This window comes from Tachyglossus aculeatus, chromosome X1, assembly GCF_015852505.1.
Source record: "Tachyglossus aculeatus isolate mTacAcu1 chromosome X1, mTacAcu1.pri, whole genome shotgun sequence".
Classification (NCBI taxonomy): domain Eukaryota; kingdom Metazoa; phylum Chordata; class Mammalia; order Monotremata; family Tachyglossidae; genus Tachyglossus; species Tachyglossus aculeatus.
The window spans coordinates 85,839,343-85,863,810 of NC_052101.1; the positions used below are offsets into that span (position 1 = coordinate 85,839,343).

Here is a 24,468-nt window from a genome sequence, read left to right on the forward strand (position 1 = left end):
GAGCGCAGGGTTGGAAGTAAGAGGATCTGGGTTCTAATCTCAGCTCCACCACTTTCCTGTTGTGTGACCTTGGGCAAGTCACTTCACTTCTCTGTGCCTCAGTTTCCTCAACTATAAAATAATAATAATAATGGTATTTGTTAAGCATTTACTGTGTGCCAGGCACTGTATTAAGTGCTGGGGTGGATACAAGCAAATCAGGCTGTACACAGTCCCTTGTCCCATGTGAGGCTCACAGTCTCAATCCCCATTTTACAGATGAGGTAACTGAGGTACAAAGAAGTGAAGTGACTCGCTCGAAGTGACAGAGCAGACAAACGGTGGAGCTGGGATTAGAACCCATGACCTTCCAACTCCCAGGCCCATGCTCTATATATATAATAGCATTTATTAGCATTTATTAAGCGCTTACTATGTGCAAAGCACTGTTCTCTCTATCCACTACGCCACGCTGCTTCTCTAATCTTCTTTAACATTTGCAACAAAGCTAGGACATGATCCTCAATTTTATTTGACTTCGGTCATTAGAGTCCTATGGCCCATTTTAGTAGCAACATTTTCAGAGGTATGTAGAAAAACTGGGTGGAACTGCCCCCTAAGGACTCAGCCTAGGCAGTTGGGAGCCTAATGAGAGGGAGATAGAATGGCCTCCCACCTAGGGAGGCTGAGAACAAATTAGAGGGCCTTTACTATCTAAGAAGAGACCAGGAGATAAATCAGTGGGGAAATGCACTTTTCCCAAAAGGCAGGAGCCAAGCTCTCCGCCCAGGGGATCATAACTTAATATGATAGGAGCAGGAATGTCATGAGTGCACCCCCAATGTGGGTGAGCATTGCTGTCAGGACAAATGAATTGCTGCTAGGGTACAAACTTAATATATCTTCCTTTTCCGTGCGGCAGGGATTCTTCACCTCCTCAACTGGAATTTCTGCCTCATTGGGAGTTTCAGCCACACTCTCCCTCCGAACCTAGAAGAATTCACAGTTGTTAATCAATCAATCAGTGGTATTTACTGAGGACTTACTGTGCTTACTGTACCTCCTACCTCACCTCCCTTCTCTCCTTCTACAGCCCAGCTCACACCCTCCGCTCCTCTGCCGCTAATCTCCTCACCGTGCCTCGTTCTCGCCTGTCCTGCCATCGACCCCCGGCACACGTCATCCCCCTGGCCTGGAATGCCCTCCCTCCGCACATCCACCAAGCTACCTCTCTTCCTCCCTTCAAGGCCCTACTGAGAGCTCACCTCCTCCAGGAGGCCTTCCCAGACTGAGCCCCCTCCTTCCTCTCCCCCTGCTCCCCCTCTCCATCGTCCTCGCCTTACCTCCTTCCCCTCCCCACAGCACCTGTATATATGTATATATGTTTGTATGTATTTATTACTCTATTTATTTATTTATTTATTTTATTTGTACATATTTATTCTATTTATTTTATTTTGTTAATGTTTTGTTTTGTTCTCTGTCTCCCCCTTCTAAACTGTGAGTCCACTGTTGGGTAGGGACTGTCTCTATATGTTGCCAACTTGTACTTCCCAAGCACTTAGTACAGTGCTCTGCACACAGTAAGCGCTCAATAAATACGATTGAATGAATGAACACTATGCTAAGCACATGCCATTAGCAGTTGGAGGCGTTGAAGGCCTCCTGGCCTGGGGGAATGGACCAAGTCAGCCCATATTAGAATAATAATGATAATAGTAATAATGACAACAAGGTCACAGTCATGGTCACCCAGCCATATATATGCTTTGTCCAATGCAATCTTTTTCCTGGAAGACCAGTGAGTTCTCCCCAGTTCCACCTCACATACTGCTTTCGAGCCTTGGCCTCACATCAGCTGATTCTTATTGCTTAGCTGGGAGTTGAATGCAAAGATCTGAAGAACTTTCAACAGTCCATCCCAGTTTATATCTTGTCCAAACCTTCTGTACTCTAATTGAAATTGGTCTAGCTTGGGAGTCTTCAGGGCAGTGGACTTTGGGGGTCTTTACTAAGCTAACAAGACCCTTAGGAGTTTGGTTGGTTCTGGCCCTCTCTGGAGAGCCTGCCTTGCATGTATTGTACCACCCACACATTCATTCAATCGTATTTATTAAGCACTCACTGTGTGCAGAGCACTGTACTAAGCACTTGGGAAAGCACAATACAATGATAAACAATAGACATCAATTTGCAGTTTGACATTTCCCCTCTCAGTAGCCCAGCTGACTCCAAAAGGCTTAAAGGGAGAGAGTGAGAGGAGGAAAGAAGCTGTAAGTTCTTTGAGGGCCAGGATCGTGTCTACCAACACTACTATACTGTACACGCCAAGCGCTTAGTCCCGTGCTCTGCACACAGTAAGTGCTCAAAAAACACTATTGATTGACTGATCAGGGAAAGGAAAGGGGCCTAGGAGCTGGAGGAATCTGCTCCTCCTGGCTATGGAACCCCGAGAACCCACCATTCACACAGCCACCCTTAGACTCTCCCAAGCGCTTTGTGTATAGTGTTCTGCACACAGTAAGCGCTCATGAACTATGACTGACTGATAGACAGCCATTTAGGGTTCTGCAGTTCCAGTCTCTGGGACACCTTCCACCCCACAATCTCAGGGAGAGCAGAAATCAAGTCCCAATGTCAGCCAGATTATCAGGCCCCCTCTGGCTGCCATAGGGCAAAATTCTCCCAAAGCAAGGAAGTAGGTGGATCCCCAAGGCATCAGAAAGGAAGGCCGTTTGGTGTGGACTCTGGTTTAGGCCTTACCTGTTCCACTCTCTTGAACACCCGCAGGAGGTTGTTCCGCAGAACTCCCTTCAACTCCTCTTCACTCCAGCCTCGCCTCAGGAGCTCTGCAATCAGATCAGGGTATTTGGAGACATCTTCCAGGCCTGTTGGGAACCTGTGAATGGAAAACATCCCACTGTTCTCAGAGAGTCTGCAGAGGGGCCTACATAGGCAGGGACCCAATTTCAGGCCATCTACCTACTTGGCAGAGAGTACTTAAAGCCTTTGTGTATTGCTCGATGGTATTTATTGAGTGCTTACTGTGTGCAGAGCACTTCAATCTGCTGGACAGAATGAGTGCCAATAGTCCTCAGGAGAGGGAGGAGACAGATTTGTGATTAGGAGACAAGCTTGGTTAGGGAAGATCTTGAAATTGATTTTAAGGGCCTATTTCTTGATTTGGCTTTTTAACTTCTGCTCTGATGGTTGAGGGTGGGAGGTAGAGGAAAGATATTTAAGGTGGAACTTCTGTCCTTGAACCCTCCCACACCCTAACTGGTTGTCTACTTTCCGCCCCCCACCCCCACCCCGCCCAAGCTGTGCTCTCTTCCCCTCCCCCTTCCACCTCCAGATGCTCCTGTCATCTCCTTCATTTCCTAGTTCCTATCAGTGTGAGAACTGGCCCACGCAAGTCTCCATTCTGTGTGACAGTAGAACTAGTCCAGCTTCACTGAAATGAGGAGGAAATAGGGAAGGAAAAGCTGAGCAGAGAAGGCAAAGCAGCTCACTAGACTTGTGAACAGAAGCAATTCTACTGGGAACTCTGCTACCTTTCCACCATGACCCCCGGGATCCATGCTCCCAACATGCCCTATGCATTCTGGGCCATGGGGATTTAAGCCTCTCTCTCTCTCTCTCTCTCTCTCTCTCTCTCTCTCTCTCTCTCCCCCCCCCCCCCCCCCCCCCCCCGCCCATCTGTCTTTCTCTTTTTCTCTCAAACAGCCAAACAAATCCACCCAGAACCTTGTCTCTTTCCCACCATGATGTCCAGGGCCCTTGGAGCCCTCTTCCACCAGACCACATCCCCGAGAACCCACACCGCCTCCCCTTTGTGTCACCAAGAAACCTCCATCCCCACCTGCCTTGTGCTACCCTGGCAGGTAAGAGAAAAACAGCTGCAGCCTGGGGCTACCTCCACAAAACCCCGGGAAGACTGTGGTGGCTGCTCCCCTTATTGTCACTGTGGTTGTGGTTTTAACTGTTAAAGACACGGAGCCTGAAATTCTGCTCCTCTAGCCACAGTACCCTACTGATCTTTCTTCTTATTTTGTGTATCTGTCTATGTCTTTATGTTGCCTCTGTTTCATCTCTCCTTATATGTCTGTCTCCAATCCCCTCTCATCCCTTATATTTTTAGATTGTAAACCCCCGAGGGACAGGGCCTGTGTCAAATTCCCACCTGGGTATTCTTTCCCACTTCTTAGTAAAGTGCTCAGCACAAGAAAGCACTTAATAAATACTATGACTAGTGCTGCTTCTACTACAAAAAAAATGTAAAGATAGAACACCCAGTTCTGCAATTTCTCCCCATTTCCTTCAGCATTGTTTCCAAAGGGAACTAGAGACAACTTGCATGATGTGTGGGGCACATGCTGAACAGCAACAAAGGAAACAGGAGGAAGCACTAACTTAGCAACCCCATCGTAGTCCCCTCCAATTCCGATTGATTCTGCTCCAGCCACTTTCTTCACATGGTCAAAATGATCTAGAACAAAGGGAAAAGATGACTCTTCAACTTCAGGAGGAAAGAAAATCCATGATTCTTAAAAAAAGTCTAAGGACCTACCTACCTCCTTCTTAGAGTATTCTCAAATGAGCTCTTCTGACTCTGGTTGTTTTAATCACTCCAGATATCTTTCTGTATTTATGATATTTTAAAAATAGTATTTGTTAAGTGCTTACTATGTGCCAGGCACTCCACTAAATGCTGGGGTAGATCCAAGATAATTGAGCCCCATGTGGGACATGGACTGTGTCCAACTTGATTAGCTTGTATCTACCCCAGCACTTAGTACAGTGCCTGGAACATAGTAAAGTTTTTTTCTACAAAAATGCTCAGGACATGTTTCCCCACTCCTCAAGAAACTCCAGTGGTTGCCCATGCACCTCCTCATCAAACAAAAACCCCCTGCCATTGGCTTTAAAGCATTCAATCATTTTGCCCCTTCTACCTCAGCTCATTAACTCTCCTACTATAACCGAGTTTGCACACTCCGCTCTTCTAATGCTAATCTTCTCACTGTGCCTTGATCTCGTCTATCTCGCTGCCAACCCCTGGCCCATGTCCTGCCTCTGGCCTGGAATGCCCTCCCTCCTCAAATCTGACAGACAATTACTCTCCCCCGCTTCAAAGTCTTATTGAGGGCACATCTCCTCCAAGATGCCTTTTCTGACTAAGCCCGCCTTTCCACTTCTCCCACTCCCTTCTGTGTCACCCTGACTTGCTCCCTTTGTTCTTCCCCTCCTCCCAGCCCCACAGCACTTATGTACATATCTGGAATTTATTTATTGATATTAATGTCTGTCTCCCCCCTCTAGACTGCAAGCTCACTGTAAGCAAGGAATGTGTCTGTTTATGGTTGTATAAGTACAATTGAGTGAATGAATGAATGAATTAATTAACAAATGCCATTAAAAATGTATTTACTTGTTTCATTAGATTGCAAGCTCTTTGATGGCAGGGACTGAACTTTAGGACATAAGAAATGTCATTACTGGACCAAACCAATGGTCTACCTAGCTTGATGTTCTTTCTCCATTAGTGGCAGCAAGATCCCTGGAGGAACTGTGTAATGGTTGTCATTCTTGACATCCAACTTAATGAGATGATGATGATGATAATGAAGAGTGCTCAATAAATGCAATTGAATGAATGAAAGATGAATTTGAAAGATTGAAAGATTGAATTTGTTAAGCGCTTAGTCTGTGCCATGCACTGTGCTAAGCGCTGGGGTAACCTGTTACAGACTTTTCATCCATGTATGTATATTTACACCTTGCACAACTCCCTGTTATAAGCCAATTCTAAATACCATCTGTTTGTGCAAAGATGGTTTTCCTTTAGTTTGTTTTGAGACTACAGCTTCAATGAGTCTCTCCTCATCCCAGTGTTGTGATATTCACCCTGACCACATCCTCCATGCTTGTATAGGTTTGTGTGTAGTTCAGTTATTTACTGCCAGGTTTTGTCTTTCCAGATTAAGAGTATTAATTCTTTCAAATTATCTCCTCATATAGAAGCCGCTCCATCCCATGATTAGTTGCCCTTAATTGCCATTCTCCATAGCATCTCTAGTTCAAGTGTGTTCTTCTAAAAGGTAGTGACACTAGTTGCATGCAGTATTCCTGGTATACCCTGGCTATATATGACAAAACTCTTGTGGTCTAGCAGAAAGAGCATGAGTCTGGGAATCACAGGATCAGGGGTCTAATCCCAGCTCTGCCACTTGGACAGGTCACTTACTTTCTCTGGGCCCCAGTTTCCTCATCTGTAAAATAGGGATTAACTCTTGTTTAGATTGTGCCCCATGTGGGACAGGAACTGTGTTTGACCTAATCAACATGTATTAATCTTCTCACTGTGCCTCGGTCTCATCTGTCTCACTGAGGATGACCCCTGGCCCACATCCTGTCTCTGGTCTGGAATGCCCTCCCTCTTCAAATCCAACAGACTCTCCCCCGCTTCAAAGGTCTTATTGAAGGCACATCTCCTCCAACAGGCCTTCCCAGACAAGGCCCCCCTTTCCTCTTCTTCCATGCCCTTCTGCATCACCCTGACTTGCTCCCTTTGTTCTTCCCTCCTTACCAGCCCCACAGAACTTATGTACATATCTGTAATTTATTTATTCATATTGATGTCTGTCTCCCCAGTCTATACTGTAAGCTCGTTGTGGGCAGGGAATGTGCCTGCTTATTCTTTCATTCATTCATTCATGCATTCAATCATATTTATTGAGTGCTTACTGTGTGCAGAGCACTGTACTAAGTGCTTGGGAAGTACAAGTTGGCAACATATAGAGAGGGTCCCTACCCAACAACGGGCTCACAGTCTAGAAGGGGGAGACAGACAACAAAACAAAACATGTGGACAGGTGTCAAGTCATCAGAAAAAATAGAGGTAAAGCTAGATGCACATCATTGACAAAATAAATAGAATGATAAATATGTACAAGTAAAATAAATAGAGTAATAAATCTGTACAAACATATATACAGGTGCTGTGAGGAGGGGAAGGAGGTAGGGTGGGGGGGGATGGGGAGGGGGAAAGGAGAAAGGGGGAGTCAGTCTGGAAAGGCCTCTTGGAGGAGGTGAGCTCTCAGTAGGGCTTTGAAGGGAGGAAGAGAGCTAGCTTGGTGGATGTGTGGAGGGAGGGCATTCCAGGCCCGGGGGAGAATGTGGGCTGGGGGTCGACGGGGGGACAGGCGAGAATGAGGTACAGTGAGGAGGTTAGCAGCAGAGGAGCAGCGGGTGCGGGCTGGGCTGTAGAAGGAGAAAAGGGAGGTGAGGTAGGAGGGGGCGAGGTGATGGAGAGCCTTGAAGCCCAGAGTGAGTAGTTTTTGCTTGATGTGTAGCTTGACAGGCAGCCACTGGAGATTTTTGAGGAGAGGAGGAACATGCCCAGAGCATTTCTGCACAAAGATGATCTGGGCAGCAGCGTGAAGTCTAGACCGAAGTGGGGAGAGACGAGGGATGGGAGATCAGAGAGGAGGCTGATGCAGTAATCCAGTCGGGATAGGATGAGAGATTGAACCAGCAAAGTAGCGGTTTGGATGGAGAGGAAAGGGCGGATCTTGGCGATGTTGTGGAGGTGAGACCGGCAGGTTTTGGTGACGGATTGGATATGAGGGGTGAACGAGAGAGCGGAGTCAAGGATGACACCAAGGTTGTGGGCTTGTGAGACGAGAAGGATGGTAGTGCCATCTAAAGTGACGGGAAAGTCAGGGAAAGGGCAGGGTTTGGGAGGGAAGATAAGGAGTTCAGTCTTGGACATATTGAGTTTTAGATGGATTGTACTTTCCCAAGCGCTTAGTACAGTGGTCTGCACAGAGTAATCACTCAATAAATACGATTAACTGAATGATTTCATCTACCCCAGCACTTAGTACAGTGCTTGGCATATAGTAAGCGCTTAACAAATGCCACAATTATTAACATCTCTGTGTTTTGTTTTGTTTCCTGCTCCCTTCCTGATGATGCCCAGCATTTCGTTTGCCTTTTTGGCTGCCAATACACATTGAACTGACAATTTGAAAGCAGCATAGCCTAGAGGAAAGAGCACAGGACTGACAGTCAGAAGACCCAAGACCCAAGTTCTAATCTCAATACAGCCACTGGCCCGCTGTGTGACCTTGGGTAAGTAGTCACTGAGCCTCTCCGTGTCTCAGTTTCCTGAGAAAAGCCCCCCCCCCCCCCCCACCCCGGCCCAACCCAGAACAAATTTAGAAGTTAACAGCTTTTAGGATGATGGAACTGGTATAGAGACATAGATAGAGCCAGAGAGGAGTGGAGAGGTAGAAGCCCAGAGGACCTCCTACAGAACTGGTAGTTGGAAAGGCAGAGAGGACTGGCTTCAAACCTGCCACTATGGAGATGTTGGCTGATTGACTGCACTGGATCACACCCATGGAGAAGGTCACCATCAAAATGCCTCCATTTTGCTTCTGAAAAGGAAGAAGACACAGGCAGTCCTGAAAATGCTCACATGCCTGCAAGGCCCTGCCTTGGGCTAGACTGGTCCCTCTCAGAGGCTGGAATCTGGTCTCCATGAATCTCTCTGCCCCTTAAGGCAGACATTCATTGGAACAAAGGGAATGCTGCCTTTCTGATTGAAGGGAAACCTGAGGGCAGATGGAAGCTGCCTGGTTTCAATCAATCAATGGATGCAGAGCACTGAACAAACTGCTTGAGAGAGTACACTATAACAGTATTAGCAGACATGTTTCCTGCCTATAACGAGCTTACAGTTGTAGAGGGTTCAGGGCAGGGCATGAGGATTTCTCCTTGTTTCTTTCTGGGGCCGACTGACTGGAGCTCTACAATTTTCTTCTTTGTCCTTTCCACCAGGCTGCCCAGGCTGAACCCCTTTAATGCTCTTAGGGGGAAGGCCATGGATGCTAAGGACACTTATTCCCAACTTTCCCAAGGGAAGGAACATTTTGGTACTCCTTTCTTCCACTTTGCTATGCAATCTACTTCTTCCACTCCCTTCCCCTCTTACTACCCTCTCATGCAAGGACAATTAATCAATTGTGCCTCAGAGAAGTGCCTCTGTGCCTGCTCTCTCTCCCTCCCTTCAGGCTCATGTCTCCTCCTGCCTTCAAGACATCTCCATCTGGATGTCTGCCCACCATCTAAAACTCAATATGTCCAAGACTGAACTCCTTATCTTCCCTCCTATACCCTCCCCTCTCCCTGACTTTCCCATCACTGTTGATGGCACTGCCATTCTTCCCATCTCACAAGCCCACACCCTTGGTGTCATTCTCGACTCTGCTCTCTCGTTCACCCCTCACATCCAATCCGTCACCAAAACCTGCTGGTCTCACCTCTGCAACATCGCCAAGATCTGCCCTTTCCTCTGCATCCAAACTGCTACCCTGCTGGTTCAATCTCTCATCCTATCCCGACTGGATTACTGTATCAGCCTCCTCTCTGATCTCCCATCCTCCTGTCTCTCCCCACTTCAATCTATAGTTCACGCTGCTGCCTGGATCATCTTTGTGCAGAAGCACTCTGGGCATGTTACTCCCCTCCTCAAAAATCTCCAGTGGCTACCAATCAACCTACGCATCAGGCAAAAACTCCTCACTCTTGGCTTCAAGGCTCTCCATCACCTCGCCCCCTCCTACCTCACCTCCCTTCTATCCTTCTCCAGCCCAGCCCGCACCCTCTGCTCCTCTGCTGCTAACCTCCTCACTGTGCCTCGTTCTTGCCTGTCCCACCATCGACCCCCGGCCCACGTCATCCCCCTGGCCTGGAATGCCCTCCCTCCGCACATCCGCCAAGCTAGCTCTCTTCCTCCCTTCAGAGCCCTACTGAGAGCTCACCTCCTCCAGGAGGCCTTCCCAGACTGAGCCCCCTCCTTCCTCTCCCCCTCCTCCCCCTCCGCATCCCCCCCCGCCTTACCTCCTTCCCCTCCCCACAGCACCTGTATATATGTTTGTACATATTTATTACTCTATTTATTTTACTTGTACATATTCACTATTCTATTTATTTTATTTTGTTAATATGTTTTGTTTTGTTGTCTGTCTTCCCCTTCTAGACTGTGAGCCTGCTGTTGGGTAGGGACCGTCTCTATATGTTGCCAACTTGTACTTCTTACAGTAAGTGCTCAACAAATACGATTCAATGAATGAATGAATCAATCAATCAATCAATCAGTGGTATTTATTGAGTGCTTCCTATGCAGAGAACCATACTAAGCACTTGGGAGAGTACAATAGAGTAAGTGGACAGGATCCCTGCCCTCAAGGAGTTTACAATCTAGCAGAGGAGTCAAGGTCACACTCTGCTTTTGACTATTAACTGGATGGTTCCTGAATAGGCTGACTGGATGGGAGAATTCTGGCCTGGTTCCATTTGCATTGAGTATTTCAGAGGGAGTGCTAGGGGTCTGCATTAAGGCCTAGCCAAATCTAGAGAACAAGCTTGACGGCAAGCGCACATGTCCCCTAAGTGGGTCACTCATGTATAGTCTTATCAATCAATCAATCATATTTATTGAGCACTTATTTGTGCAGAGCACTGTACTACTGTTCTCTGTACTCTACTGTACAGAGAAGCAGCATGGCTCAGTGGAAAGAGCACAGGCTTTGGAGTCAGAGGTCATGGGCTCAAATCCCAGCTCTGCCAATTGTCAGCTGTGTGACTTTGGGCAAGTCACTTAACTTCTCTGTGCCTCAGTTACCTCATCTGTAAAATGGGGATTAAGACTGTGAGCCCCCCATGGGACAACCTGATCACCTTGTAACTTCCCCAGCACTTAGAACAGTATTTTGCACATAGTAAGCACTTAATAAATGCCATCATTATTATTATTATTATTAAGCACTTGGGAAGTGCAGTATAACAATGAAACAGACACATTCCCCGCCCACAGTGAGTTTACAATCTATAGGGGAGAGAGGCATTAATATAAATAAATAGATTAAGGATATGTACGTAAGTGCTATGGGGCTGGGGCCCCGGGAATGAATAAAGGGAGCAAGTCAGGGTGATGCAGCAGGGAGTGGGAGAAGAGGAAAGGAGGGCTTAGTCAGGGAAGGCCTCTTGGAGGAGATGTGTCTTCAATAAGACTTTGAAGGCAGGGAGAAAAATTGTCTGTCAGATATGAAGAGGGAGGGCATTCCAAGCCAGAGGCAGGACGTGGGCAAGAGGTTGGTTGTGAGGTAGACAAGATCTCGGTACAGTGAGAAGGTTGGCATTAGAGGAGCGAAATGTATGGGCTGGGTTGTAGGAGAGTAGTGAGGTGAGGTAGGAGGGGGCAAGGAGATTGAGTGGTTTAAAGCCAGTAGTGAGGAGTTTTTGTTTGATGCAGAGGTGGATGGGCAGTGACTGGAGGTCCTTGAGGAGTGGGGGAACCATGTCCTGAGCATTTCTGTAGAAAAATGATCCAGGCAGCAGAGTGAAGTATGGATTGGAGTGGGGAGAGATAGGAGGCAGGGAGGTCAGCAAGAAGTCTGGTACAGTAATCAAGGGGGAATAGGATAAGTGACTGGATTAATATGGTAGCAGTTTATATGGAAAGGAAAGGATGGATTTTAGTGATATTTTGGAGGTGGAATCGATGAGGCAAGTGATAGATTGAATAGGTGGGTTGAATGAGAGAGAGGAGTCAAAGATAACGCCAAGGTTATGGGCTCGTGAGACAGGAAGGATGGTGGTGCTGTCTACAGTGATAGGAAAGTCAGGGGAAGGACAGGGTTTGGGTGGGAAGATAAGGAGTTCTATTTTGGACATGTTAAGTTTGAGGTGTTGGCAGGACATCCAAGAAGAAATGTCCTTAAGACCGGAGGAAATATAAGACTGCAGAGAGGGAGAGAAATCATGGCTGGAGATGTAGATTTGGGAATCATCCGCATACAGGTGGTAGGTGAAGCCACATGAGCTAATGAGTTCTCCAAGGGAGTGAGAGTAGATGGAGAATAGAAGGGGACACAGAACTGAACCTTCAGGGACTCCCACAGTTAGGGGGTGGGAGGCAGCGGAGGAGCAAGAGAAAGAGACAGAGAATGAGCATCCAGAGAGATAGGAGGAGGACCAGGAGAGGACAGTATCAGTGAAGCAGAGGTTAGAAAATGTTTCCAGAAGTGGGTGGTCGACTGTCAAAGACATCTGAGAGGTTGAGGAGTATTAGGATGGAGTAGCTGCCATTGGACCTGGCAAAAAGGAGATCATTTATGATCTTTGAGAGGGTGGTTTCTGTGGAGTGAAGGGGACGGAAGCCAGATTGAAGTGGGTCAAGGAGAAAATTGGAAGAGAGGATCTTGAGACAGCGAGTGTAGATGACTTGCTCAAAGAGTTTGGTGAGGAATGGTGGGAGGGAGATGGGGCAATAACTGGAGGGAGCTGTGGGGTCAAGGAAAGGTTTTTTTAGGATAGGGGAGACATGAGCATGTTTGAAAGCAGTGGGGAAGAAGCCACTGGAGAGTGAACAATTGAAGATGGCAGTTAAGGAGGGAAAAAGGGAGAGGGCAAGTGTTTTGATAAGGTGCAAAGGAATGGGGTCGGATGCGTCGGTGGAGGGGGTGGATTTTGAGAGAAGACAAGCGATCTCCTCAAGATACCTCTGGGAAAGATGGGAGAGTTGAAGAAGTGGCAGGAGGTGGGAGGGACTAGGGAATGGCAGGGAAGATCAGGTCTGAGAGTTTTGATTTTCTCAATAAAGTAGGTGGCCAGGTTATTAGGGGCAAAAGATGGAGGAAAGGGGTTTGAGGAGGGAGGAACATCTGGAATAACTGGTGAGAGCAACCAATGGGCATGGGTGTCAATAAGCATGGAGAAATAATTTTGCCGGGCAGAGGAGAGGGCAGAGTTAAAGCACGTAAGGGTAAACCCACATGCCTCCTCTGCACTCCTGGGAAACTGGGGAGTAAAGGGTCTGGAGAACCCTCCCCAAAATCCCAACCTTGCCACAGGGGCTGCAGGGTTGTGGTTACTCCTCACTTTCCCCACTAAAACTTCTCCTCTTCCTATCTTGTCGACACCACCACCATCCTCCATGCCTCCCAAGCTTGAATCACCTCTGACTCCTTGCCCTTTAGTACCTCCCATGTTATCTGTCTCTAAATTCTGCTGATTCTTCTATAATATTTCTGCCCCTTTCTTTCCACCCTAAAGGCCCCACCTTGGTTCAAGCCCTTCCTGGTTGGATTCCCATAACAGACTCCTTACTGGTCTCCCTGTCTCGAGCCTCACCCCCTTTCAGTCTATCCTTAAGTGTAGCCTCAGAGACAATAATCTTTTAAAACACTTATTAGAGCACATCACTCCTCACCTCAAACATCTCTAATGACTCCCCATTACTTCTCATATAAAACAAAACCTCCTGGCCATTGGCCCCCACCCTCAAAATGAAAACTTGGCACCCCTGTTCTGAATAGAGCAGATCTTTAATAAATATTGATAAAAACCATTGACATTGATACTTATACTGAGGGGAACACAGCAGGATGGGGAAATCATACCCCCAGTCATGATGGGTGCATGAAAAGGAAAAGGACCTGGAGATCATGCTATCCAAATTATTTTAAGGCAAATATACTGTCTCCTACAAACCCCCAAAATAACCAATCCCCCAGGACTTGTCCACAATTGATCTCAGCTCCGTTGCCCAGATAACCTGGTCAGAAGGTTCATGTTCCTGCTGAGGTGAATTGAGGAAGGTGGAAAATGTGATTAAAATATGATTAGAGAAGCAGCATGGCCTAGAAGATAGAGCAAGGGCCTGAGAGTCAGATAACCTAGGTTCTAATCCCAGCTCTGCCAATTGCTTGCTCTATGACCCTGCATAAGTCACTTCACTTCTCTGTTCCTCAGTTTACCCAACTGTAATATGATGGTGATTATGGCATTTGTTAAGCGCTTACTATGTGCAAAGCACTGTTCTAAGCGCTGGGGGGATACAAGGTGATCAGGTTGTCCCAGGGGGGCTCACAGTCTTAATCCCCATTTTACAGATGAGGTAACTGAGGCTAAGAGAAGTGAAGTGACTTGCCCAAGGTCACACAGCAGACATGTGGCAGAGCCGGGATTCGAACTCATGACCTCTGACTCCAGAGCCCGGGCTCTTTCCACTGAACCATGCTGCTTCTCCTAACCACGCTGCTTCTCTTAATATGAGGATTAAATACCTCTTCTCCCTCCTACTTAGGCTGTGAGCCCTATGTGGGATAGGGACTGTGTCCAACCTGATTGACTTGAATCCTCCTCAGCACTTAGAACAGTGTCCAACGCATAGTAAACACTTAACAAATACCATAATAATAATGATACCTGGCAATGAATGACTGACCAATAGCAGCTTCAGAGGAGAAAACAACTGGGTAAATAACCCTTTTTCCCTCCCTCTTCCCAGGGCTTCCAAGATAATCAGCCAGAACCCTGGATTCATTCATTCATTCATTTATTCCTTCAATCAGATTTATTGAGTGCTTACTGTGTGCACAGCACCATACTAAGCACTTGGAAAGTACAATTTGGCAACAGATAGAGACACTCCCTACCCATCAGGAGACTGAGAGTGTAGTTCTGACTCTGCCGCCAACTTACTGCGTGACTTTGGCCAAGTCACTTGACCTCTCTGGGTCTCAGTTTTTTAATGTGTGCAAGGGGGAAACTAATTCCATCCAGACAGGGGCAGTAGGAGAAAGCAAAAGCATCCTGGGGAGGAGGGGAGAGCAGAGAGTGGAATCCAGGAAGAAGAATCCTAGTGAAACCCAAGGGTTCACTGTTAATTACTGAGGGCTCACCAGTTGCAGCAGAATTTCATCTGGCACATTCCGGGGATGGTTGCATACTGAGTAGGCTGAAGAGTGAGTGAAGAGGACTGGAGCCCGGGAGATGCGGAGGGCATGCCTCGCGGTGGCTTCAGATGTGTGGGATAAGTCAATCATCATGCCAAGGCGGTTCATTTCCTTCACCACTTCCTAAGATGGCAGAACAAGGAGAGAGGAGAGGAGCCCACTGTTGGGTAGGGACCGTCTCTATATGTTGCCAACTTGTACTTCCCAAGCGCTTAGTACAGTGCTCTGCACACAGTAAGCACTCAATAAATACGATTGATTGATTGATTGATTGAGGTCTATTCATTTCATTAAAAGATGTAGTACACTCTACGAGTTCTCCCATCAGGATGGAGATAGGTGAGAGAAGAGAAATGGGCTATGTCCCTCCCCTGCTAAACTCCTGCTAACCTTGCCAGCCCCTCAACCAGCATGTATTGTCTGTCGTCTAGGCTGTACAACAACTAGGAACCTTGCTAAGGTGGTCTGTAGCCTTTCATACTGCTAGTATGCCGCATAACCTGCCTGGTGGGACCCTAGCAACACCCTCCACTTTAGGCTTTATGGAGCTGGAGGTGGCTAAATCCATATGTGGAGAGCTTCCAGTTTGCTTTGGCCTCATGGAGTCTTACCTTTGTAATTTTTTAGGGTAATTTACCAAAAATCATCTTTTTAAATGCATCTGGTCAGATGGGGTAATAACCTGAACTGTGCTGATTACTGGGGCTGGTTGGCTTTTGGGTTATCATTGCTTCTGGAAGATGATTTAAATATGCTACAAACCATCTTGATGGCTTTTGCCCTCAGGCTTTAAGTGCAGGGGAAATTATATAAATTCAGTCAATCAATGGAGTAGTCTCCAACTGGCCCTTCTTTGGCAGGGAGCCTTCATGGAACCCCCTCTGAAGACAACTAGTGATATGTTATCAGAGGATCCCACCAGTTTGACTTTTGCTTGCAGGCCTTTCCCTCAGACGGCCTCCTCCCCTTAGATAACGTTTCCCTTTCACCTTCCCCCGGCCTTCTCTTCCCCTCTTGGGCCGTGCCTCTGGAGCACGGCTCTCCCAGGGCTCCCCACTAGCCTCAGTGAGCATTTGGAACCAAACCCATTCTCTTCAGAGGTGGCAGAGCAGTCAGGATCCTCACCTCACCAAAGCTGCTCAGCCCAGTCACGTTCAGGTAGAAGTGGTGAGTTTCCTTGGATGAAGTTTCCACCCTTAGTGGAACAAAAGAAAAGAAATGCAGAATGGCTCTCTGGCTTCTCTTAAACCTCTCTCAAATGCTTAAGAGTACAGTGCTCTGAATCAATCAATCAATCGTATTTATTGAGCACTTACTGTGTGCAGAGCACTGTACTAAGCGCTTGGGAAGTACAAGTTGGCAACATATAGAGACAGTCCCTACCCAACAGTGCGCTCACAGTCTAGAAGGGGGAGACAGAGAACAAAACCAAACATATTAACAAAATAAAATAAATAGAATAGATATGTACAAGTAAAATAAATAAATAAACAGAGTAATAAATATGTACAAACATATATACATATATACAGGTGCTGTGGGGAAGGGAAGGAGGTACGACCGGGGGGATGGAGAGGGGGAGGAGGGGGAGAGGAAGGACGGGGCTCAGTCTGGGAAGGCCTCCTGGAGGAGATGAGCTCTCAGTAGGGCCTTGAAGGGAGGAAGAGAGCTAGCTTGGCGGATGGGCAGAGGGAGGGCATTCCAGGCCAGGGGGATGACGTGGGCCGGGGGTCGACGGCGGGACAGGGGAGAACGAGGCACGGTGAGGAGATTAGCGGCGGAGGAGCGGAGGGTGCGGGCTGGGCTGTAGAAGGAGAGAAGGGAGGTGAGGTAGGAGGGGGAGAGGTGATGGAGAGCCTTGAAGCTGTGGGTGAGGAGTTTCTGCCTGATGCACAGATTAATTGGTAGCCACTGGAGATTTTTGAGGAGGGGAGTAACATGCCCAGAGCGTTTCTGGACAAAGAAAATCCGGGCAGCAGCATGAAGTATGGATTGAAGTGGGGAGAGACACGAGGATGGGAGATCAGAGAGAAGGTTGATGCAGTAGTCCAGACGGGATAGGATGAGAGCTTGAACGAGCAGGGTAGCGGTTTGTATGGAGAGGAAAGGGCGGATCTTGGCAATGTTGCGGAGCTGAGACCGGCAGGTTTTGGTGACGGCTTGAACACTGCAGAGATTCAATAAATACTACTGATTGATTGAGGGATCAGCCTAGATGCAGGAACTAATCAATCAGCCAATCAGTGGTATTTTCTGAATACTTACCATGTACAGAACATTGTACTAAGTGCTTGGGAAAGGACAATATAAGAGAGTTGGTTGATAGGATTCCTGCCCAAAGGGAGCTTACAGTCTACATGGGGGGACAGACATTAAAATTGATTACAGATATGGGAAATAGCAGAGTATGGGAGTATTTACATAAGTGCTGTGTGGTTGGGATGAGTATCAGAGTGCTGAAGGGTACACAGCCAAGTGCATAGGTGATGCAGAAGGGAGGACGGGTAGGGGAAATGTAGGGCTTAGAGGAAGAGATGTGATTTTAGGAGGGTTTTGCATCTGGCTACTAACCCCGATTCCCCTTTGTGGAAGAGATAAAATATGCCTCTCAAAGAGAAGCTTCCAACTTTCTTGGTCTTGCCCTATGAGCAGTGAGCTTGCCACCTGGAACAATTGCGTGGTCAGATTTATGGCCCATTTCAAGCAAGAGCCAACGCCTGGGACCTGACCAACTCAAGAAAGAGAACACCAAGTGCTGAGAAAGCAAGGACAATTCAGTCATTTCTATTACAAAGTGGTAGTCTAAGAACCTTGTGTTTTGGAAAACCGCATTGTCATAACCATTTCATCACCGAAGCATCTCATGCTGCTTTGAGAAGCAGTGTTGTCTAGAGAATAGAGCATGGGCCCAGGAGTCAGAAGGACCTGGGTTCTAATCCCGGCTCTGCCACTTTGCTTTGTGACCTTAGGCAAGTCACTTAACTTCTCTGTGCCTCTGTTGCCTCATCTGTAAAATGAGGTACCTCATCTGTAAAATGGGGATTGACTGTAAGCCCCATGTGGGACATGGACTGTGTCCAACCTGATTAGCTTGTACCTACCCCAGTGCTTAGTACCGTGCTTGGCTCATAGTAAGAGCTTAACAAATACCATAAAACAAAACCAAAAACCACTGATGATGGGAATTAATAAATTACAGGGTAGATGGTTTGAAGATACCACCATGCCTGACATTTTTTGAAACAAATGCCTGTATTGTTGCTCTGTCCTCCGCTATGTCTCCTGACCACTCGTTGCTGTTTTATTGAAATGAATACTGAAAAGTTACAGAAACACAAATTCCTATACTGTCCAGTACAGTGAGGGGGAGACAGAGTTGGGGAAGGGGAACAGCATCACACCTTGAACACTGCCATGCACCAAGCCATTTTTTCCTACACCTATTGTCCTTGTACCAATTTATAGATTGACGTATGCCACCTACAACAGACATGTGTTGTGGATGGGCTGTTCTCTAATACTTCCTTTGTGTCTAGGGCTGAGTTCAGACATTTAGCTCCCTCTTGTTCCTTATAAAGTTCGCCTTATGGAAGTTCTCCTGAACCACGAAACCTGTTGTGTTGCTCCAGGAAGTCCCCAGATTGCCCCGCCCCCTCTCCACCCCTCCAGCTTGTTCCAGAGCCATTGCAGACTATAAACTCGTTATGGGCAGGGGATGTGTCTGCTAATTTTGTTGCATTGTACTCTCCCAAGTGCTTAATACAGTGCTCTGCACATAATGAGCACTCAGTAAATACCATTGATTGATTGATTGATTGCATTCTCCTCCCAAGTCCCTGTTAACCCAGGTGTCGCTACCAACTAGGGTGGTGAAAAGCTGGGTGCCTTCAAATTTTCAACTGTGGCCACCCACTCTAATCCCGAAGCTGCTGCCTCTCTCACTCACTATCTGAAGCCAACCCTGATCATGTTATATCTGAATGGGGTAAGGAAACGAACATGCTGTAGCTGAACTGACTATATTCTTCATGGCAAAATCATTTCCCCTCCTCTGATCACACATTTATTTTTCAGAATAATTACAAGCACTGTGGCCCCCATTACCAAGGTGTGTTGCAGGTGTGTGATAGCGTCAGGTAGCGCACCCCCAGCTCGTAGAATGTCCGCAGGACCGGCAGGCTGCTGTCAATGGAGTGGCCACCCTCCACTCCGATCAGGCAGGCGATCTTCTTGCTTTGGTTGAGGGCTGGCGTTGGAAGAGAGAGGGAGGGTCAAAAGAGGTTACTGAGTCTGCTTTCAGTTCCCACACTCTCTATTCCCCAATTCCCACCTTCCTTTCTCTGCCTGGGGTGTGGGGAAGGGAAGGGGTGTCATCTGAACAGTGCCAGGCAATGCCACCCATGATTTCCAGGGTTCTAGGTCCGCAGAGTGGGCTGGTGGATAGAAGAGTCCACTGGCTTGACTCAGCACTCCACAGCACAGTCAATTGTTTGGCTAGGGTCCGTTCTAAACCCAAATTAAGAACAGTTTGGATGCTTATGAAAAAGCCTGCCCCACAGGCAGTTTTTATCATGATCCTGCAAAAGACAGAATTCCCACTCACACCTTGTTCCATTTCTCTGTCATGTGGAGCCAATCTAATATTTGAATGACTACTAGGCCTTTAAGAAATAGCATCCCCATTAAGTTTTTATATAATACCTGACTGGTGGATCAGTCAGAGAGGAGGATGCTCTGCCCCCCGAAAAGTACAAATTTCCCTTAACTTTCAGAAGTCAAGGGAGTCCATTTAGCCCAGGGACCTGGCTAAAGGGACTCAGTTTCCCAGAGACATGTTAGCTATACTGTCCCCTTTCCTTCCAGGACCTTCTTTAGAAGCAGCTATCTCCAAAAGATTCACCTTCAGCAGAGCTCACAAACTCCAGCTCATTGTATTTGTCACACATGCGCTTGATGACATCGATTTGCTCCAGAGTCAGGCGCAAGGCATCCTTATTCTGGGTGCTGCATGGGACGTAGGCCGACCAGAACTGAAAAAAGAACCAGAAAGCCAGAAATCAGACACCGAGGACTCTAGCAGGGACACATACCAACTCATGTGCTCAGGCATCTGGTCTTCTTGCAAATGCCATATGTAGGTTTAAAGTGGGGTCCTGCTTTAGGTGACAACACAACATAGTATTTACTAAGAGAAAAACACAAGACTTCTTTCTCCAGCCTCAGGACTTCAAGTTCTTTAGCCCATAGTTCCAGACCCTTCCGAATCTGGTTGCATCTTAGGGAGGTAGAAGCTGTCAGTCAATCATCAGTCAATCTATCAATCGATCGGTATTTACTGAGCACTTACTGTGTGCAAAGCACTGTGCCAAGCACTTGGGAGAGTACAATAGAGCAGAGCTATATATCACCAGTTCACCAGTTCCTTACCCATAGTTTTGAAATTGGTCCATTTCCACCCAGGACCCTGGGATTTAACTCTTTACTGAACCCTTTTCAATTCCCTGAGAAGGAATTAGAAACCAACAGTTTTGCCAGCTATTTCCTACTCCATATTCCACCTCTCTCCTTCTCCCTTATCTCCTCCATCCATTGGTCCCAATTAGGGAGAGGCTCATCTCCTAGGTGTTAACCAGATGTCTACTTAAAAGCTGAACCATTTGCAGAGCAGGGCAAGGACTGGGCCTGAAATTTACCAGCTTGTCTTACAGCTCCCTTTCCTGACTCCAAGGAGGAATGTGCTACAGCAGCAGCACACTATCAAGTCCAGCAGATGTTGAGTCAGTGCTAACTGCAACGGTTACTTTTGGTGTCATGCTCCCCTAGATAACACCCAAACCCACATGTAGTTGTTTTTTGTTGTTTTTTCTTTTAACAGGGAATTCAAAACTGGTCTGTAAAAAGCAAGGACTATCCAATGTGAGGCCTACATTTCGGCAAAACAGAGGTATTTCCATAAGCTAATTGACTAACTGGATTACCTGCTAGGAAAACGGTAAATATGACTATGTATTAAGACGGAAGCCAGAAACAGAAAGAGACAAGACAAAGTACTGAACTGTTGGGTGGAGTCTGGTCTCTTGGGGTGGTTTAATTTGAACTCACAAGATTCTCTTCAAGAGAATTCCCCACAAAGGCACAATGTCCTTGGAGGTTTCCAAGATCAGAGGAGGTTGGGGACCAGGCTTGACTGCATTCAGCCACATCCCCCCCAGTTGGCCCATCAGCACCCTCCCTTTGTGAGGGCTTGGAGGGAAAAGACTGAGGTGAGAAGCAGCATGGCTTAGTGGAAAGAGCACGGGCTTGGGAGTCAGAGGACGTAGGTTCTAATCCCGGCTCTGCCACTTGTCTGCTGTTTGACCTTGGGCAAGCCACTTAACTACTCTGAGCCTCAGTTCCCTCATCTGTAAAATGGGGATTAAAATTGTGAGCCCCACATGGGACAACCTGATTACTTTGTATCTACCCCAGTGCTTAGAACAGTGCTTGGCACATAGTAAGTGCTTAGCAAATACCATTATTATTATTAGGTGAGGGTGTGTGTGTGTGTGAACATGCATGAGAGAGAACTAGGAGGGAAAGGAATCGATCAATTAATCAATAGTATGATCTATGTGCAGATCACTGTACTCAGCTCTTGGGAGAGTACCATACAGTTGGTGGACATGATCCCTGTGCTCAAGGAAATTATAGTGTAGTTAAGGGGACATTAAAATAAATTACAGATGGGGGAAGCAACTGAGAGTAATGATATGTACATAAGTGTTGTGGTGGTGCCGGGTGGGAGGGAGTATCTAAGTGCTTAGGGGATGGGACTAAGTGCATGGGAGAGGCAGTAGAGAGGGAAAATATGGTCAGAGGATGAGAGCTGGGGCAGGGAAGACTTCCTGGAGGGAATGAGATTTTAGTAAGGCTTTGAAGATGGGATGAGTGGTGGTCTATCGGATATGAAGGGGTAGGGAGTTCTGGGCAGGAGGGAGGGTGTATGCAAGGGATAGATGGTGGGTGAGGCAAGAGTGAGGGACAGTGAGAGACAAAGGGAGAAAGTTGCGGGGAGGAGGGGGAGAGAGATGGGGTGGGAAAGAAATTATTTTCTTTTTTTTGTTGTTGATGGTATTTGGTAAGTGCTTACTATGTGTCAAGCACTGTTCTAAGTGCTGAAGTAGATATGAGTTAATTAAGTCAGACACAGTGCCTGTTTCACATGTGGCTCACATCTAAGTAGGAGGGAGAACAGGCATTGAATCCTCATTTTACAGTTGAGGAAACTGAGGCACAGAGGAGTTAAGTGTGGTCAAGGTCACACAGCAGGCAAATGGTGGAGCCTGGATGAGAACGCAGGTTCTCTGACTCCCAGACACATCGTTTTTCCACTAGGTTACACTGCTTCTCTGCTTTTTTGAACTGTTAATGCCCTGGTCCGGAGAGTAAAAGAATAAAATGGCCTAGATCTGGGATCAGACTTGGATCCTGTTTCCTCAAGTGGAAACTAGGACTAACAAACCAGCCAGGCTGCCAGAGAGAACCAAGTCCTTTAACTCTATGTGAACTCAGTCTGGGGAAGGCAATAAAGAGGAGAATGCTGTGGGAGTGTCAGGAGATAGTCTGAGAACATACCTGAGCTCCCACCAGCCCGGCTTGCAACTTCATGATGTTGGTGTGGCTTCGTTCATACGTGTGTAAATCAGTGCCATTCAGTTTGTTCTGAAGATGCCACTTCAGAATTAGTGGGAAGTCATTATGTCTAAACAAGGGAAAGCTGAGATTAAGAAACTGAGCAGTAAATGTTACTCCCCCAGATTCTTTGCCCCTCCTTTGGAAGCCAGCAGAGTGCTGAAACAGAAATTTCTTGAAAGCAGTGCCTGTGGGAGAGAAAAACAGCAAGAAGAGTTTCTTTCCTCAAAGCAAACACTGATCTTTTCATTTCCCCTTCATCCTCCCTCCCTGCTTCTGAGTTTGGTTTATTAAAGTCACCTCCCCCCCACATCGCCACCAGTTCTATAGGTCCCCCCTTTTCCAAGAAGTCTGGCTCATTCCAATCTCTTTCCCCCACTCCCTTTTCCTAGTCCTTCTTCCCCCTCCATATTCTCTCTCTCCTTCCTTCTCTCTCCCTCAACTTTCCCTTCTTTCTCCTTATAAATTTTTCCTCTTCTGGTTGGTCTGTTGGAGAAACTGGAGCTTCTCTTGCAGTCAACTGCTGCTCCAAAGTTTTCCTGGAGTATGGAGATGAAAATCCAGGAGAGCTTAGACCAGAAGCTCAAAATGAACCCTGTCTCTCACTCTGGTCAGGCCCAATGAAGCTTCTTGTAGCTGGAGAAGGGAAATAAAGTTTCTGGAGTCTGGGTGAAAAATACCAGAATCTGTCACATCAGCATTCAAGGCCCAGGGATCTCCTCTGAGGTAGTGTCTTCTTTATTGTATATGATTAGGCACTTTCTAAATTGGACTTGGGACCCAGAAATATTCTGTTAATTTAGAGAGGCTAATCTCACTTAGTCTCCAGATGTTAGCCTCTATTTAAAGGGTTCAGTACAGGGCTCCATCTGAGTTCCTGTGGTCGGTTGGTCTGACACATTATTTCTAGATTTTTGTGTGGATTTTGAAGATAGGCCTGGCTGTCAGTCTGTCCTGTCTGAAGAGGTGGGCAGGGGATCCTAACTTTGATCTGGCTGAAGGGAATATCTACAGGAAACTTAGAACTTGGTCTCTGTTCCCCACCCTACACCAGAACTCATTTTGCCTATGCAAGGTTCACTTCTCTCAGTTTTTGCCAAAGGGAATGTATCGAGCCGATGTTGGACAGAATCTGTGGGCAACCCAGGTAGTGAAGTCAAGGTCAAAGCCAATCAGGTGAGGTGAGATGGGTTAATGGCCAGTATCCTGGGCTCCAGACTTACCTTGCAGCTCTGTATTGACATCAGTTATTTTCTGCTTTCCAATATTTCTATCTTTAGGATAGGGCTAATGATCCCATCTCTTCCTAGCTCCAGAGGAGGAGATAGTTGCATCAGGCTGGAAACACACTGGAGAAAAGGGCTAGTCTTTAAAACTCTCAAATTCTGTAATATCTGATGCTTCTGCCACTTCTACTCACAGCATGTAACCATGCCTGGTGTGATGGGGTCTAGCTTACTGCCACAGCATATTAAGAAAGAGCCAACTGCACATACCCGTCTATCAAAGGGGAGGCCTTCATCAAGTCCTCAGCTCTTTTTCTCAAGTTGACTGCTTGCTCAGGATCGCTGCTTGAAGCCACAGCAGCAGGGAGCAACAGCAGCAGGAGGACCTGCCCTGCCAACTGCTTTTTGGTTTCCAGAAAGGTGCCCATAGCAGCAGACGGTTGCCAGCACTGCATGCTGGGAACTAGAAGACCTGTGAGCGGCCTGCCTGGCTAGGCGAGTTCCGTGGACCTTAGGCTGACGTCCTTGAAGCTGGAAAGATTAGGAAGGAAAAGCAGAGAGATATCCCTTCAGAACAGGCAGCAGGGGTGGTCCTGAGCCAATCGGCATTGGTCCAGAAAGTTTGGGATCTGGGGAGAGGCAGCACCATCCCCAGAACATGGTGGAGGGAGGCAGGAGCTAAGGAATTCCACATCCAACCCATCACATGACCACGAGTTAGATAAGCAAGTTTCCCTGGCCGTAAAATGAGGCTTAGCCACATTAAGGGCTCTTGTGAGAAA

General features: G+C 47.1%; 1 protein-coding gene across 1 annotated transcript; it reads right to left on the reverse strand.

Annotated features, from left to right (window-relative positions):
* Positions 1-544: 544 nt before the first annotated feature.
* On the reverse strand, positions 545-24,141 carry LOC119919571 (dipeptidase 2-like). The gene is made up of 10 exons (XM_038740100.1): positions 23,957-24,141; positions 22,404-22,530; positions 19,690-19,819; positions 18,894-19,035; positions 15,915-15,984; positions 14,736-14,912; positions 8,339-8,423; positions 4,393-4,468; positions 2,743-2,878; positions 545-969 (listed from the first exon to the last, which is right to left on the reverse strand). The coding sequence occupies exons 1-10, from the start codon at positions 24,139-24,141 to the stop codon at positions 781-783; spliced, it is 1,317 nt and encodes a 438-aa protein (XP_038596028.1). The 3' UTR covers positions 545-780.
* Positions 24,142-24,468: the final 327 nt, after the last annotated feature.